Source organism: Apis mellifera, linkage group LG10 (genome assembly GCF_003254395.2).
Source record: "Apis mellifera strain DH4 linkage group LG10, Amel_HAv3.1, whole genome shotgun sequence".
Taxonomy (NCBI): Eukaryota; Metazoa; Arthropoda; class Insecta; order Hymenoptera; family Apidae; genus Apis; species Apis mellifera.
The window spans coordinates 7,055,662-7,069,195 of NC_037647.1; the positions used below are offsets into that span (position 1 = coordinate 7,055,662).

General features: G+C 20.9%; 5 protein-coding genes across 6 annotated transcripts; 3 read left to right on the forward strand and 2 right to left on the reverse strand.

Moving 5' to 3' along the window:
• Positions 1–1,419: 1,419 nt before the first annotated feature.
• Positions 1,420–3,008, reverse strand: LOC724151 (programmed cell death protein 2). The gene is made up of 4 exons (XM_001119907.4): positions 2,490–3,008; positions 1,945–2,362; positions 1,761–1,863; positions 1,420–1,690 (listed from the first exon to the last, which is right to left on the reverse strand). Exons 1-4 carry the CDS (start codon positions 2,851–2,853, stop codon positions 1,508–1,510), a joined length of 1,068 nt encoding a protein of 355 aa, XP_001119907.2. The 5' UTR covers positions 2,854–3,008; the 3' UTR covers positions 1,420–1,507.
• A 229-nt stretch (positions 3,009–3,237) lies between these two features.
• Positions 3,238–4,403, forward strand: LOC551794 (transmembrane protein 50A). The gene is made up of 4 exons (XM_624179.6): positions 3,238–3,445; positions 3,713–3,819; positions 3,895–4,055; positions 4,140–4,403. Exons 1-4 carry the CDS (start codon positions 3,347–3,349, stop codon positions 4,238–4,240), a joined length of 468 nt encoding a protein of 155 aa, XP_624182.1. The 5' UTR covers positions 3,238–3,346; the 3' UTR covers positions 4,241–4,403.
• A 608-nt stretch (positions 4,404–5,011) lies between these two features.
• On the forward strand, positions 5,012–9,544 carry LOC551763 (hypoxia up-regulated protein 1). 2 transcript variants are annotated; one of them, XM_624150.5, is made up of 9 exons: positions 5,012–5,198; positions 5,642–5,779; positions 5,868–6,828; positions 6,927–7,189; positions 7,305–7,438; positions 7,507–7,745; positions 8,107–8,398; positions 8,486–8,915; positions 8,998–9,544. In XM_624150.5, exons 2-9 carry the CDS (start codon positions 5,642–5,644, stop codon positions 9,394–9,396), a joined length of 2,856 nt encoding a protein of 951 aa, XP_624153.3. In that variant the 5' UTR covers positions 5,012–5,198; the 3' UTR covers positions 9,397–9,544. The 2 variants fall into 2 exon arrangements, with proteins under 2 accessions (XP_624153.3, XP_006564557.1); XM_006564494.2 differs by having other exon boundaries at positions 7,507–7,700.
• A 1,324-nt stretch (positions 9,545–10,868) lies between these two features.
• Positions 10,869–12,266, forward strand: LOC100576140. Its single transcript, XM_003250432.4, has 5 exons — positions 10,869–11,260; positions 11,340–11,542; positions 11,639–11,762; positions 11,837–12,038; positions 12,108–12,266. Exons 1-5 carry the CDS (start codon positions 11,207–11,209, stop codon positions 12,161–12,163), a joined length of 639 nt encoding a protein of 212 aa, XP_003250480.1. The 5' UTR covers positions 10,869–11,206; the 3' UTR covers positions 12,164–12,266.
• Positions 12,267–12,392: 126 nt separating this feature from the next.
• Positions 12,393–13,337, reverse strand: LOC724241 (N-alpha-acetyltransferase 38-B, NatC auxiliary subunit). Its single transcript, XM_001120034.5, has 2 exons — positions 13,068–13,337; positions 12,393–12,648 (listed from the first exon to the last, which is right to left on the reverse strand). Exons 1-2 carry the CDS (start codon positions 13,125–13,127, stop codon positions 12,397–12,399), a joined length of 312 nt encoding a protein of 103 aa, XP_001120034.1. The 5' UTR covers positions 13,128–13,337; the 3' UTR covers positions 12,393–12,396.
• Positions 13,338–13,534: the final 197 nt, after the last annotated feature.

A 13,534-nucleotide genomic window follows, 5' to 3' on the forward strand; every position in this document is an offset into this window, starting at 1 on the left:
ATGTTATTAACATACACGCGCTTTACAATAATAAACCAAAATAATAAACTTGTATTTTATTCTGTTTAAATAAAAATATAAATTTTAATACCTTTAATATGTATATAATTAAGATAATCAAATATTAAAAAACTTCCCAAAAACTCGTTTTTGGAATTCTCAAGCAATAGAGAAAAGATTTGCGTATATGACACGTAATAAAATAACGCTACCCTACCAATCGCAATTCCTGTCACTTCCGTATAGAGGTACTCAATTGAACTACGTTAATCAGTATAGTTAATTCAAATTATATTTTTATCTATAATATATTATTATATACTTTTCACATATAATAACATAAAGATATATTTACAACATTACTTTTATATTATATTTTCATATAAAATTATTATTAATATCAATATGTTTAAAATTATAATAATTATTAGATTGTAATAATATAAAAAATAATAAATAAATATAAGAATCACTGTTGAATGAATGAACATTGATAAATTAAATTAAGAAAATATAATTCGAAAAAAATTTATATAATTCGTAAATTATATATAATATATTTTTTTTATTTTTTCATACGAAATTGTTTAAAAATTGTTAGAAAGCATTTAATATCTAATTTATTAAGTGTTGTGATTAATATTTATAAATTTTATTTTACTCTTTATTATTAGTATTTTAAGTTATTTAATACATATATTAATACATATATTAATCTTATTAAATAACTAATTTTTTAAATATCTAATTATTTATTTTTAATTTTATGAAAAAAATAAAATTTTGATATATACAATAACTTAGTATATGTACTAAAAAATGTATTTAATAAATTAGGGAATTCTGGGAATATAATTATATTTTAATGCATTTTATTATAAAAATAATTCATTGATATATATATATATATATATATATATAATTGTTATTAAGATATTTTTAAAGATAAATATACTATATATTTTATTTAAATGTAAAATTTCTGAATGAAGTATATGAATCACATGATACATCATTAAAAAACTTAATTTTATCTCTGACATTTTATTTTATTATTATTATTTTATTATTATTTTATTATTATTTTACAGTTTAAAATTATGGCTCTAATTGAATAAAATAATATCCATATATTTTTTTTACATATTAAGTTTTTCACAATGATAATATTATATATTCTACATATAAGTATTATTTTAATATTATTTAATATTGTTGAATATTTTTAATATTAATAATATTCTATATTTGTTGACAATGTTTTTTATTAGTTATATTATTTTGTTATTAATTATTTTTATAATATTTTAAAATTTTCTTTTTAATTTTATTAAATAAATTACTGAAATATAACTTTATTTTAAGGGATTTTTTATTAGTTGGTAATGTATTTGAAATAATAATATAGAATATAGAAACTAAAGTATTATTAAAATAATCATATATTTCAAATTAATATTATTTTATAAAATATTCATAATTTTTTTTACTTTATTGTACAATTTAATTATTCTCTTGAATATTTTTCATTAAGATTACTTTCTATAATATCTTGCTTCCATATATATTCTAAGCTATATCCATTTTTAGGCATACATGATTTTATACATGTAAATACTGCTAAAATACCCCAATCAATACATTTTAATGTATTTTCAAAGTCTAAGAAATTTAATAATTGAGGCATAATCTATAAAAAATAATCCTATTAGTTATATCAAAATTTTTATATTAAAAATAAAATATATATTTTATTTCACCTGAAATTCAAATTGTCTTTCTCCATTACATTCTGAACATTTTGGTACTTCACTAATTTTATTAGATCCTGAAATATATAAAATATTGCCTCCTCTATCATATCTATAAATAGATAAAATTTATTATATATAAATAATAAAAAAAAATCAAGAAATACAAAGCAAGGAAAATAAATATGAAAACCTTAATATTTGATCTGGATATTTTTTAATAGTTGTATGAAACTTAGAAAATGTTTCATCTTCTTGTTGATTAGCCATATTTAGCAATTCATTTTGTACATCTTCATTTTGAAAAATTCCTGCTTCATTTTTTTGTACCATTGTTTCATATTTTTTAATTTCTTCTTCTTCTTTAATCAAATCATTTGAATTATTTGTATCTTCTTTATCTTCTCTTTCTATAACTATTTCATATTCAGGAAATAAGAGTTTATTCATTCTTACTATTTTTTGATTACCATCACAAATTTCTTTATGTCCATGTTTCCAATCATAAATTTGATGAGCTCGACAACAATAATTTACAATTTTACATTTAGAACAATGATTAGGTGCTAATATTCCACAAGTATAACATGTTTTTACCCATTTATTTACACCTAAAATCATCACTCAAGTTATTTTTTATTATTTTTGTAATATGTTTCAATCATTTAAAATTGTTAATAATAATCATTAAAAATCATTAATAAAATTTATTAAAATAATTGTTTTTAACATACATACTAATGTCAGTTCTCCAGTTACTTTGTTCTATTGGAGGTTCAGGTGAATAAAATTCATTTATTCTTGGTAATTGAGAACGGAATACTTTTAAATTTCCATTTTTATTTAATTTACAACATTCCATTTTTTTGCATATAAAAATAAAAATCGTTCGATGAAAAGCATTTTCGTTATCTTCATATGGTGCATAAATTTGACATAAAAAAATACAAGGTTCTTTACAATATTCACAATGAAAATCTTTTTCTCCAGGTATATCTCTTAAATTAAGCCAAGCTGGTTTACCTCCGACTTTACTTGGAAAAAATCTACTTTCTACTTGCCAAGATTCACACTTTTCTATAAAACCTAAATCCAATGTCATTTTATAGAGATTTAAGGTTTATTTAATTGAATATTTTTATTGAAAATATTTATAAAGATATTTATTTTGATGATAAGTTTAAATACATATTATGAACATGTGCTAATTTATTCTATCTTTTTATTTTTTTACATTTAATGTAACTTAAGAAAATGTTACTAGAATTATAACACTATACAAAAAAGAAAAAAAATGTTTCATATTTTTATTATACATTTTAACAATATGATTTTATTAAAAAAAAATTATATATAAAAATACTTTATAAGATAAAATACTTTATAATATTACGATGAATATAATACAAAAAATTCTTAATATTAAAGGAAGTTTACAATCTTAAGAATAATTTTCGTGAATTGTAGTTTTTCCATGGTTGATATATATATATATATATTTGTGTGATGATATTGGTGATTGATACTTGTTATTTAGGTTACCTGTTTAATCGTAACATTAGATTTCTGAATTATTTTATTGTGAATTTTGAGAAATGACATCTTTTTTGGAAAGTTTACAATCTTCAACATGCGTATGGTTCGAAATAGGCAACAAACGAAATGTATTGGTGTCTATGTTCGCCGGAACATTGGTAAACATTGAAGTTTACATTATTCTAAATGAAACTGACAGTATAATATATTTTTAATTTAATTATTTCTAAAACATATCAATTTTTATTACTTATTTGTAATAATATTATTTTTATTAAATAATTTTTATTAAATAAATACATTTTAATATAATAATTAAAATAATTAAAATATATGTTTTTTTCTTATTATAATTTTATTTGTCAAGTGATTTATATTTATATTACATTTATTTATAAAATAATTATTTTTTTTTGCAATTTCAGTTTTTTGTAGGATGGTGGTTTATTATTGACGCTCATGCAAAGTATCCTAATGAAATGGCAAAAGCATATCATGTATGTGGAATATTTGGAACTATATCTTTATTTATGTAAGAAAATGTTTACGTTTATCATAATATTTCTGGCAATAATATATAATAATTAAAAATAATTATTTAATTTAGGATAAATTCTGTAACGAATGCACAAATGAGAGGTGATGCACTTAATGGTGGTTATCTTGGAGCTAGAGGTGCAAGAGGTTGGTTATTTATTGGATTTGTAATGGGATTTGCTGCAGTTATTGCAGCTTGTTGGATTTTATTTGCAGATTTTGTAGCTGTAGGTTTGTATATTATTTATAATTATAATAATATACATCATTTATGAATATGATTATCATCTTATTATTATTAATTTAATTTTTCAGGAGCTCAACATCATTGGCCTGGTGTAGGTCTTTTTTTACAAAATGTATTTATTTTCTTGGGATCTCTTACTTATAAATTTGGACGATCAGAAGAACTATGAGATTATTCAATATTTGTACATTATAAGCGTTTTTACATATTTGTGCATAAGTTTTTTGTTCTATTTTATTTTCAAATAGAACACTTATTGAGGAACAAATACTTACATACATTGTACTGTGAATTATATTAGTTCATAATTATATTAGTTATAAAATTGTAAACTCTTTTTGTTTTTATTTATTTACATATAAGTAGTTATTTAAATGTTTATTCATATTAATCATTCATAGCAAATTATTTCTAATTATTATATAAATATTATATTATTATAAAGAGATAATTTGCTTAATAAAATAATAATTTTTTTTTAATAGTTTTATAAGATTTAAGATAAATAGAATTAAAATTTAAGATTTTTGTTTTTAATAAATATTCATATATAAATATCACTTTTATTGCAAACACTAATATAATTAATAATATATTTATATGTAATAAATTTTGCATTTATTGATGTAATATTAAATGATTGAAAATTAAATATATTTTAATTGATTAAATAAATTGTAATTACATTTATTTATTAATTTCTTTTTGCTTATCATTCATTTCTATTTTTTTATTACTAAAAATTATTACTAAAAATAAAAATAAAAATGATTATTTAATACAGTAAATATATTTTAATTATTAGAATTAATAATCATAGAAAATAAAGCATCTTTTTGTAAATTTTTGATTTTTCGAAATTATCTTATTAGAATAAAGTGGGGATGGAATAGCGGTTTATTCGTTTTGATTTGTCAGCGCGGACCAATATGATCATTTTCTTCCATCTTATTTTACCAATCCCGTCGTGCCACACAAACACATGCTTCTTGTTCAGTTTGATGAAAGAGGTGTACGTTATTTTTCTTGCTTTAAACAAATTGGAACGTACGTGTACCTATGCCTAATGGTTTAAGAACAGTAGTTCTTTTGTCGTCAGACTAATATTTTTAAAAAAAGACGAAAAAGTGAGTAAAGTTCTTTGAGATTTTTTCTTAATTTCTGTTACCATAACCAAATTTGACAGTTTTAGAGAAGTTCTCGTGTAATTGAAATTTATCTTTCACATAATTATGTTTTACGAAGATTTATACATAATTTTCTTATAAATTGTTTTATAAGATTTCTTCTTATTTATAATATTTGCAATAATTTTATGTTTATTATATTTATTTCAAAATTTTTTTAGATACTGTATATGTTATAATTTGAATTTCTTTATAGAAAATTTTTCTTATTAAATAAACTTATATTCTTTTGTTTAAAATTTTTTTAATTATGAAAAATATTTATTAAATATTATTCTTTTACTATTTAACATTTAAAAATATTTCATGAGTTAAAATATTTAATAAATATCTTTAAAAATTAAATTTAAATATAATATATATTTTTATGTTTTAAATTATAGATGAAACCAAGTGGAATAAATATGTCCATTATTTGGTTATTATTGATTACTATTGTAACTTTTATTGACCATAGCAATGGCATTGCTGTTATGAGTATTGATATAGGTAGTGAATCAATGAAAGTTGCTATTGTTTCAGTAAGTAAACTTCATTTTATTATTAAACTATTAATGTATTTTATTATTCATAAATTTTGTTAATATTATTTATTAATAATTTATGTAGCCTGGTGTTCCTATGGAAATAGCTTTAAATAAAGAATCAAAGAGAAAAACACCAGTTACAATTGCATTTAGAAATGGAGAAAGAAGTTTTGGAGAAGATGCTCAAGTAGTGGGAATTAGATCACCACAAAATAGTTTTTCTTATATTTTAGATCTTTTAGGAAAATATATAGATAATCCTATAGTAGAACTTTATAAAAAAAGATTTCCGTATTATGATATTATATCTGATGAAGAGCGTAAAACAATTACATTTAGGTTAGATGAGAATACTACATATACTCCAGAAGAATTACTTGCACAAATTTTGCATAAAGGAAAAGAATTTGCAGAAAATTCAGCTGGTCAAAAGATAAGTGAAGCAGTAATAACTGTTCCAGGATTTTTCAATCAAATTGAAAGGACAGCTCTTATGCAAGCTGCAGATCTTGCAGGAATTAAAGTGTTACAACTTATTAATGATTATACTGCAGTTGCATTAAATTATGGAATTTTTCGTAGTAAAGAAATAAATGACACTGCACATTATGTAATGTTTTATGATATGGGAGCTAGCAGTACAACTGCAACAATTGTCAGTTATCAAAATGTAAAAACAAAGGAAAAGGGATTTATTGAAACTAATCCACATGTTACCATTTTGGGTGTGGGTTATGATCGTACTTTGGGAGGATTAGAAGTGCAAATTAGATTGCAACATTATTTAGCAAAGGAATTTGATGCATTAAATAAAACAAAAAATTCTGTATTTAGCAATGTAAGAGCAATGGCAAAACTTTTTAAAGAAGCTGGTCGTGTTAAGAATGTATTAAGTGCAAATACAGATCATTTTGCCCAAATTGAAGGATTAATAGATGAAGTTGATTTTAGATTACAAGTTACCAGAGAAAAATTAGAACAACTTTGTACTGATTTATTTGAGCGAGTAACAAATCCTATTAAAATTGCTTTAAAAACATCAGGTATATTGAAATAAATTAATACATAAAACATCAGGTATATTGAAATGAATTAAATTAAAATATATTTATTATATCACAAATTAATGTAAATTTTATAGGTTTAACAATGGATGCTATATCTCAAGTTGTATTAGTGGGAGCTGCTACTAGAATGCCAAAGATACAAGAACATCTAAGTCAATATTTAACAATTGAATTGTCTAAAAACATTAATACAGATGAAGCAGCTGTATTAGGAGCAGTATATAAAGCTGCAGATCTTAGTAAAGGATTTAAAGTAAAAAAATTTATTACTAAAGATGCTGTATTGTTTCCCATTCATATTGTCTTTGATAGAACAGTTAATAATAGAGTAAAACAAGTAAGATTTTATTTTTATATATTTGTATATATATATTGTATATATTGTTATTTTTTTTTATTTTTTTAAATTTTTTTATCAAAATTTAATATTATACAAAAAATGATATTTTTAGGTAAAAAAATCATTATTTAATAAAATGAATCCTTATCCACAAAAGAAAATTATTACATTTAATAAGTATACAGAAAATTTTCAATTTCATATTAATTATGCTGAATTAGACTATTTACCATTTAATGAAATAGCGTATGTATATTTAATAGTTATTATTTAAAATATATTTATGTTTATTTATTATAGTGTCTTAATTTTAGTGCTATCGGTAATTTCAATCTATCTACAATAACTTTATCTGGTATTACTGAAGCTTTAGATAAACATCTTAAAGATGGAGCAGAAAGTAAAGGCATTAAAGCACACTTTGCTATGGATGAAAGTGGCATATTGAATTTGGTGAATGTAGAATTAGTATCGGAAAAATCAAGTTTAGCTCCTGATGAAGAAGAGAGTACTTTTTCAATACTTGGTTCAACTATTAGTAAACTTTTTGCAGGTTTGCGTAGAATGCATTGCAAAAAATGCTACTATTTACTAATTTATAATAATTGCTATTAATATTTATTTTACAATAATTGTTTTTTTTTTTGTTAAATATGTATGAATTCAGCAATTTAAAATTTTAGTTGAAAAAATGAATCATTAGAATAATTTTTTTTAAATATATAACCATTTTTTGCAAGCATTTATAAAATATTTTAGATAAAATATAAAGTATATTTTAAAAATAAATTTAAATTATCAGTTATAATTTTTTTTTACAAAATTATGCAAAACATATTTTATATAATTTTATTTTATTAATTTTTTTGTAAATATAAATGAAATATTAAAATAAATATATTTAAAAAATGTAGGATTAGAAGACAAAGAAGGAAAATCAGAGGAACCATTAAAAGAAGATATAAAACCAGTTCATGAAGAATCTGAATATTCTGAATTACAAAAGGAGACAGAAGATAAAATGAAAAAGAAAAATGATAGTATGATTACAGAGGATAATAAAATAGTAAATAAAACTGAAAAAATAGAAAAAGAGAAAGAAAAAAAGGCTACAATTGTAACAATTAAAGAACCTATTAAAGCTGATGAAATCAAGTTAGGATCACAAATTCTTTCTGGAGATAAACTTGTTAAATCTCAAGCAAAGTGAGTATAAATAATTGCATGATAACTTTATGTAAAATACATGTTCTACATATTTTCTATTAACCATTAAATTAAATATCATTTTAGATTGCATCGTTTGGATGTATATGATTTTGAAAAAACAAAACGTGAAACAGCTTTGAATAATTTAGAAACATTTATAATTGATGCCCAACAAAAATTAGAATCTGAAGAATATGCTACTGTTGCTACATCTCAAGAAGCAGAAAGCATATTGAAAGCATGTTCTGAAATTTCTGAATGGCTATATGAAGATGGATTCAGTGTAACTGCTGAAATATACGAAGAAAAATTATCATATCTTCAGAAACTTACTAATGATGTATATGAACGTGTTTATGAACACCGAGAGCGCCCAGAAGCATTAAAAGGCATGACATCTATGTTAAATGCAAGCACAACGTTTTTAAATAATATGCGTAATTTGAGTTTATCTAGCGAAATTTTTACTCAAATTGAAATAGAAACATTAGAAAAAGTAATTAATGAAACTCAGGTAAATTATTTTATTACAGTTTAATAATAAGATAAATAATTATTATATTGTTACATATATAAATGTATGATTATTTTCATAGGAATATTACAATACAATTGTTAAATCTTTTACTGAGACAGCTCTATATGAACCTGTGAAATATAAAGTTCGTGATATTGTAAATAAAATGGCATTACTTGATAGGGAAGTGAATTATCTTATTAATAAAGCAAAAATATGGAGACCAAAACAAGAATCTATTACAAATCATACAGAAAGCATAAATGAAACTGCAACAAATTCAAAAGAAGGGCCAGAATCAGATTCCAAGCCTGAATCTCAGACAGAAAACCTTCAAAATGAAAATCTTAAAAGTGCAGAAGTACAAAATGAAAAGTCATTAAATTCAGAAAAATCAACAGAATCAATGGACTCATCAAAAAATAATGAACCTAAGATTGTTCATAAAAGTGAAGAAGAAATACATCAAGAACTTTAAAAAAAGATTTATCTAAAAGTGTGTGATTTTTATTATTGACCGGTAGTATCTCGGTTATTTGTATAATAAGTTAAACAATTTGTTATGCTTAGGACAGATTTATGAATGCATTTAGAAATGTAAATTAAATTCGAAAAATTGTGTGTCATTTTGGCTAGATGAATTATTTTGCAAATCTGAATATTATATTATTTTATTCAATTTTATATATTTGTATAAAATTAATAAGAAATATTTAATTCATTTTTTATATAAAAAAATAAGAGTATTATTTCATGATGTTTTGCATACAAAAGAATAAAAAAAAAAAAAACCGACCATACAAAAAAAATCATTTTTTAAGTGCCAAGTAGTAAATTTAAACAATAATAGTTTTAAACAATTATTATCAAATACATTTATTAAATGAATAAATTATCAGAATGAAGTTATTATTTAACAAATGATACATATATATTATATTATTTGGTCGGATTTATCTACTATGAATATAATGTTTAATTGTGATACTTTTCATATTTTATTCTTAAATATGCTCTACGTTTAACTTAAAACTGATTTTCTATATTTACATCAAGCATTATAATTACACATGCATATAACAATTTTTCTAAAAAAAACACTATTTTTATTTTTATTTTTTTTTTTTTTTTAAATTTCACAGTTACTATTTTTTACATTCCTAATTAATTAATCCTAGCCATAAAATGCCTAACTTTATAGCATCTTATATACATATGATACATGCACGCATCTCACTGCATTTATAATATAATTTTTTATAATTACGTATTTAATTATATAATCAAATATATGTAATTTGATATGTCATGAATTATATTAAGTGAGGTAAATCCATATTTTATAATGTTATTTGTTTAAAAAAAATGCATTTTTTATACATTTAATATGCAATTTGCATTTTATATGCAAAATAATTTTTTTCTCTTAAAAATTTCTCTAAATTGATTAAATGAATCTAATTTATATAAATTATTATTTTGAGCGAATAAAACAATGTGTAGGATATCAATGAACAAAAGAATAAAAAAAATTGATGTTATTTTATTAGCACATTTTATATTAAATTTAATAATTGTAAGAAAATATGCAAAGTCTTCCTGCAATTATATGCAATGTCAAATAATATAATTTATAATTATTTATTTATTTTTACATAATATGAAAATAATTATTATTGATATATGATTTATTTTTTATTATTTTTATTTCTTAATACATTAAAAAATTTCGATATTTTAAATTTTGTGAAATTTAATTATATTATATATGTAAATGTAATAAACTTACATTATTTAATATTTATAACAATTAAAATAAAAAATTCTGAAATATTTTATTCAATATTATTATTACTAATTGTATTTTGAAAAGAAAATAAAAATTTATTATTAATTTTTACATGATCATAGAAATATACTAATAATCTAAAAAAATCATATTATAGTTTAAAATTTGATTTCGTGTTGTGTCGCTAGATCGTTCCACAGTCGCGAGAAAATAGTACAAAAAAGTTCACGAGTAAATACAAGTTGTTTTGGTATATTAACTTCTTCATTCCTTAATGCATTTTGATATATAAAAATAAAATATCTTACAATATTGAATATGTAAATCAAAAATTAATTTTCTGTGATTTATTAATCGCTCGTTGACTTGTGTTGTTCAAAATAATTATGAAACATGCAACTTAACCCCGTTTTTAATGATTTTATTTAAAAAAATGAATAATTTCGATTTTTAGCTTCCAAAATTAATTTTTTCTAGGGACGTTTATTTATTAAAAATCATGTCGTTACGTCAATTTTTTCAATTATTATTGAAAAGAGTTGGACCTATTCTGGTAACATTCTGAATGTTATTTAATAAATAATTTTGGAAATTTTTTTATATCTTTTTTAATACTTTTTTCTACTGTTTAGTATGCTACAAGTTCTACATATATAAATCAGCCAGAAACTAACAAACCAACAGCTGATGATAAATTACAATTTGAACCTATTGATATAAAAAAATTAACTCCTGAATATATGATTCAACAATCAACCATAGATGCTGTTAACAGTGCAACGCAATCATTAACTGTTGCATATACAGCTATAATGAAAGCAAGTAATGAATATAAGTATGTCTCGTAAAAATTGAAGAACTATTTAATAAATATTTGATAATAATAATAAATTTATCATGTCATCAAAATTATACAAAAATATTTTTTTAGGGCATTATTAAATGAATTAATTTCTCTTTCAAGAGAAACTTTAGAATTAAATGTTAATGATACACATTGGGATATGATAGTTGAACTGAGATCGAAAGTACAAAGTAAAAAAGAAATCTTAACTGTAAGAAGAAATAAAATAAATTTATATTAGTTTTATTAGATCTATTAAAAAATATGTTTAATATATTTTTGTAGAAGTTAACAGGATATATTGAATATGTACACAAAATGGCAGTAGCTGTTTCAGAAATAAGTTATTTGTCTGGAATGGATAATTTATCTTTTACTCTTACTCAAAGAATAGATGATGCACTAAGAAACATAAAGAAAGAAATTAACCATATTATGGTACTTGAACAAGAATATTGTAATGTGCAAAAAGAATGCATTAAAAATTGTAAGTATAATGGAATTAATGGTAATAGATAAGTTAATTCATTTTAATTTTATTTTATTTTTTTTATAGCTAATAAAACAGATACCAAGTCTGCAGATAAAGTAAAAATTAATAAATTAACTTAATATAGTAAAATATTTTTTGTTTATAATTTAAAATTTATGTTTAAGATTTTATACAATAAACAGAAATAATATGTTAAAAATAAATTACTTATATATTTCATTTTTTTGAAATCTAGTTCATATTATTATGTATATAAATTTTAAAAAATACAGAAATAAAATTATATAATTCAGAAAGAAAATGAAAGATAATAACTTCTATAGTTAATTTCAAACAAAACAAACACAATTACTCAAGCATCAAGATGTATTGTTACAATATGTCTACCAGGTATCATTACTAAACCAAGAGTTCTTGCTTCTGTGTGGTCCTCTGATAGAAATTCTGAACATGATCCTAAAATCACATTGGCATCACGATCAGTACATAAGAATGCACCTATTAAAACACGGCCATCTGTCATTTTTATTCTTAAATTTCGATTTAGCCATCCACGCAATTTCTGCTTTGCTGGAGATTCCTCTGTATTAACCGTATTTACAGCCTATTACAATTACATAAGTAAACTTATGCTAATCTAAAATGCTCTGTTATAATTTAAATTATATATTTGTATAAATATATTTTTATATAAATATTGACCTCTTAACTATATTTTTATTATATTATGATTTTTTATTCATATCAAACAATATTGTATATAAAATATATATATAAATTATATATAAATAATATATAAATTACAATGAAATTTCTTGAATTAAAAAATATAATGAAATTATAAAAGTGTAAAATCATACTATTGAAATAAAATTTCAAATATAGTTAAAAGATTAAATATTTTTCTATTGAACACGCACTTAACCTCTTACATAAAGTGTATTTTTTAATAATACTATGAAAATATTTTCAATAAGAATAATACTAAAATATTATGTAAAATATATAGTGTTATAAAATTACCTCTCCATTTTCATGAATATAATCATCTTTTATATTGGACACGTTGTGTCCTTCTTTCATGTCTGCTGTTTGATGTTTAAATATCGTTTTAAATAAAAAAAATATTAATCTAATTTATCACTATATACACTTTATGAAATTGTTCTTAACTTTTCTTAAATTATATATTTTTGTAAATTTCATAAAAATATATATATAATTTAAATTAATCTGAGGATAATTTTTTCGCAATGTAAACAGTTCACTTAAAATTAATACCACAAACGAAATATAGAATAGATTTCTTATGTAATATTTTTTCTTATTACAGAAATTAAGGAGTCATTTATAATTTTTCATCGTTTTTATTTTATATGTATAAAATTTTACATATTATAAATAAAACCAAACTTCAATTGATATAATTTTTAGCATCTGAGTACTTATGTATAAACTATACAAACATATTACATATACATATATCTATA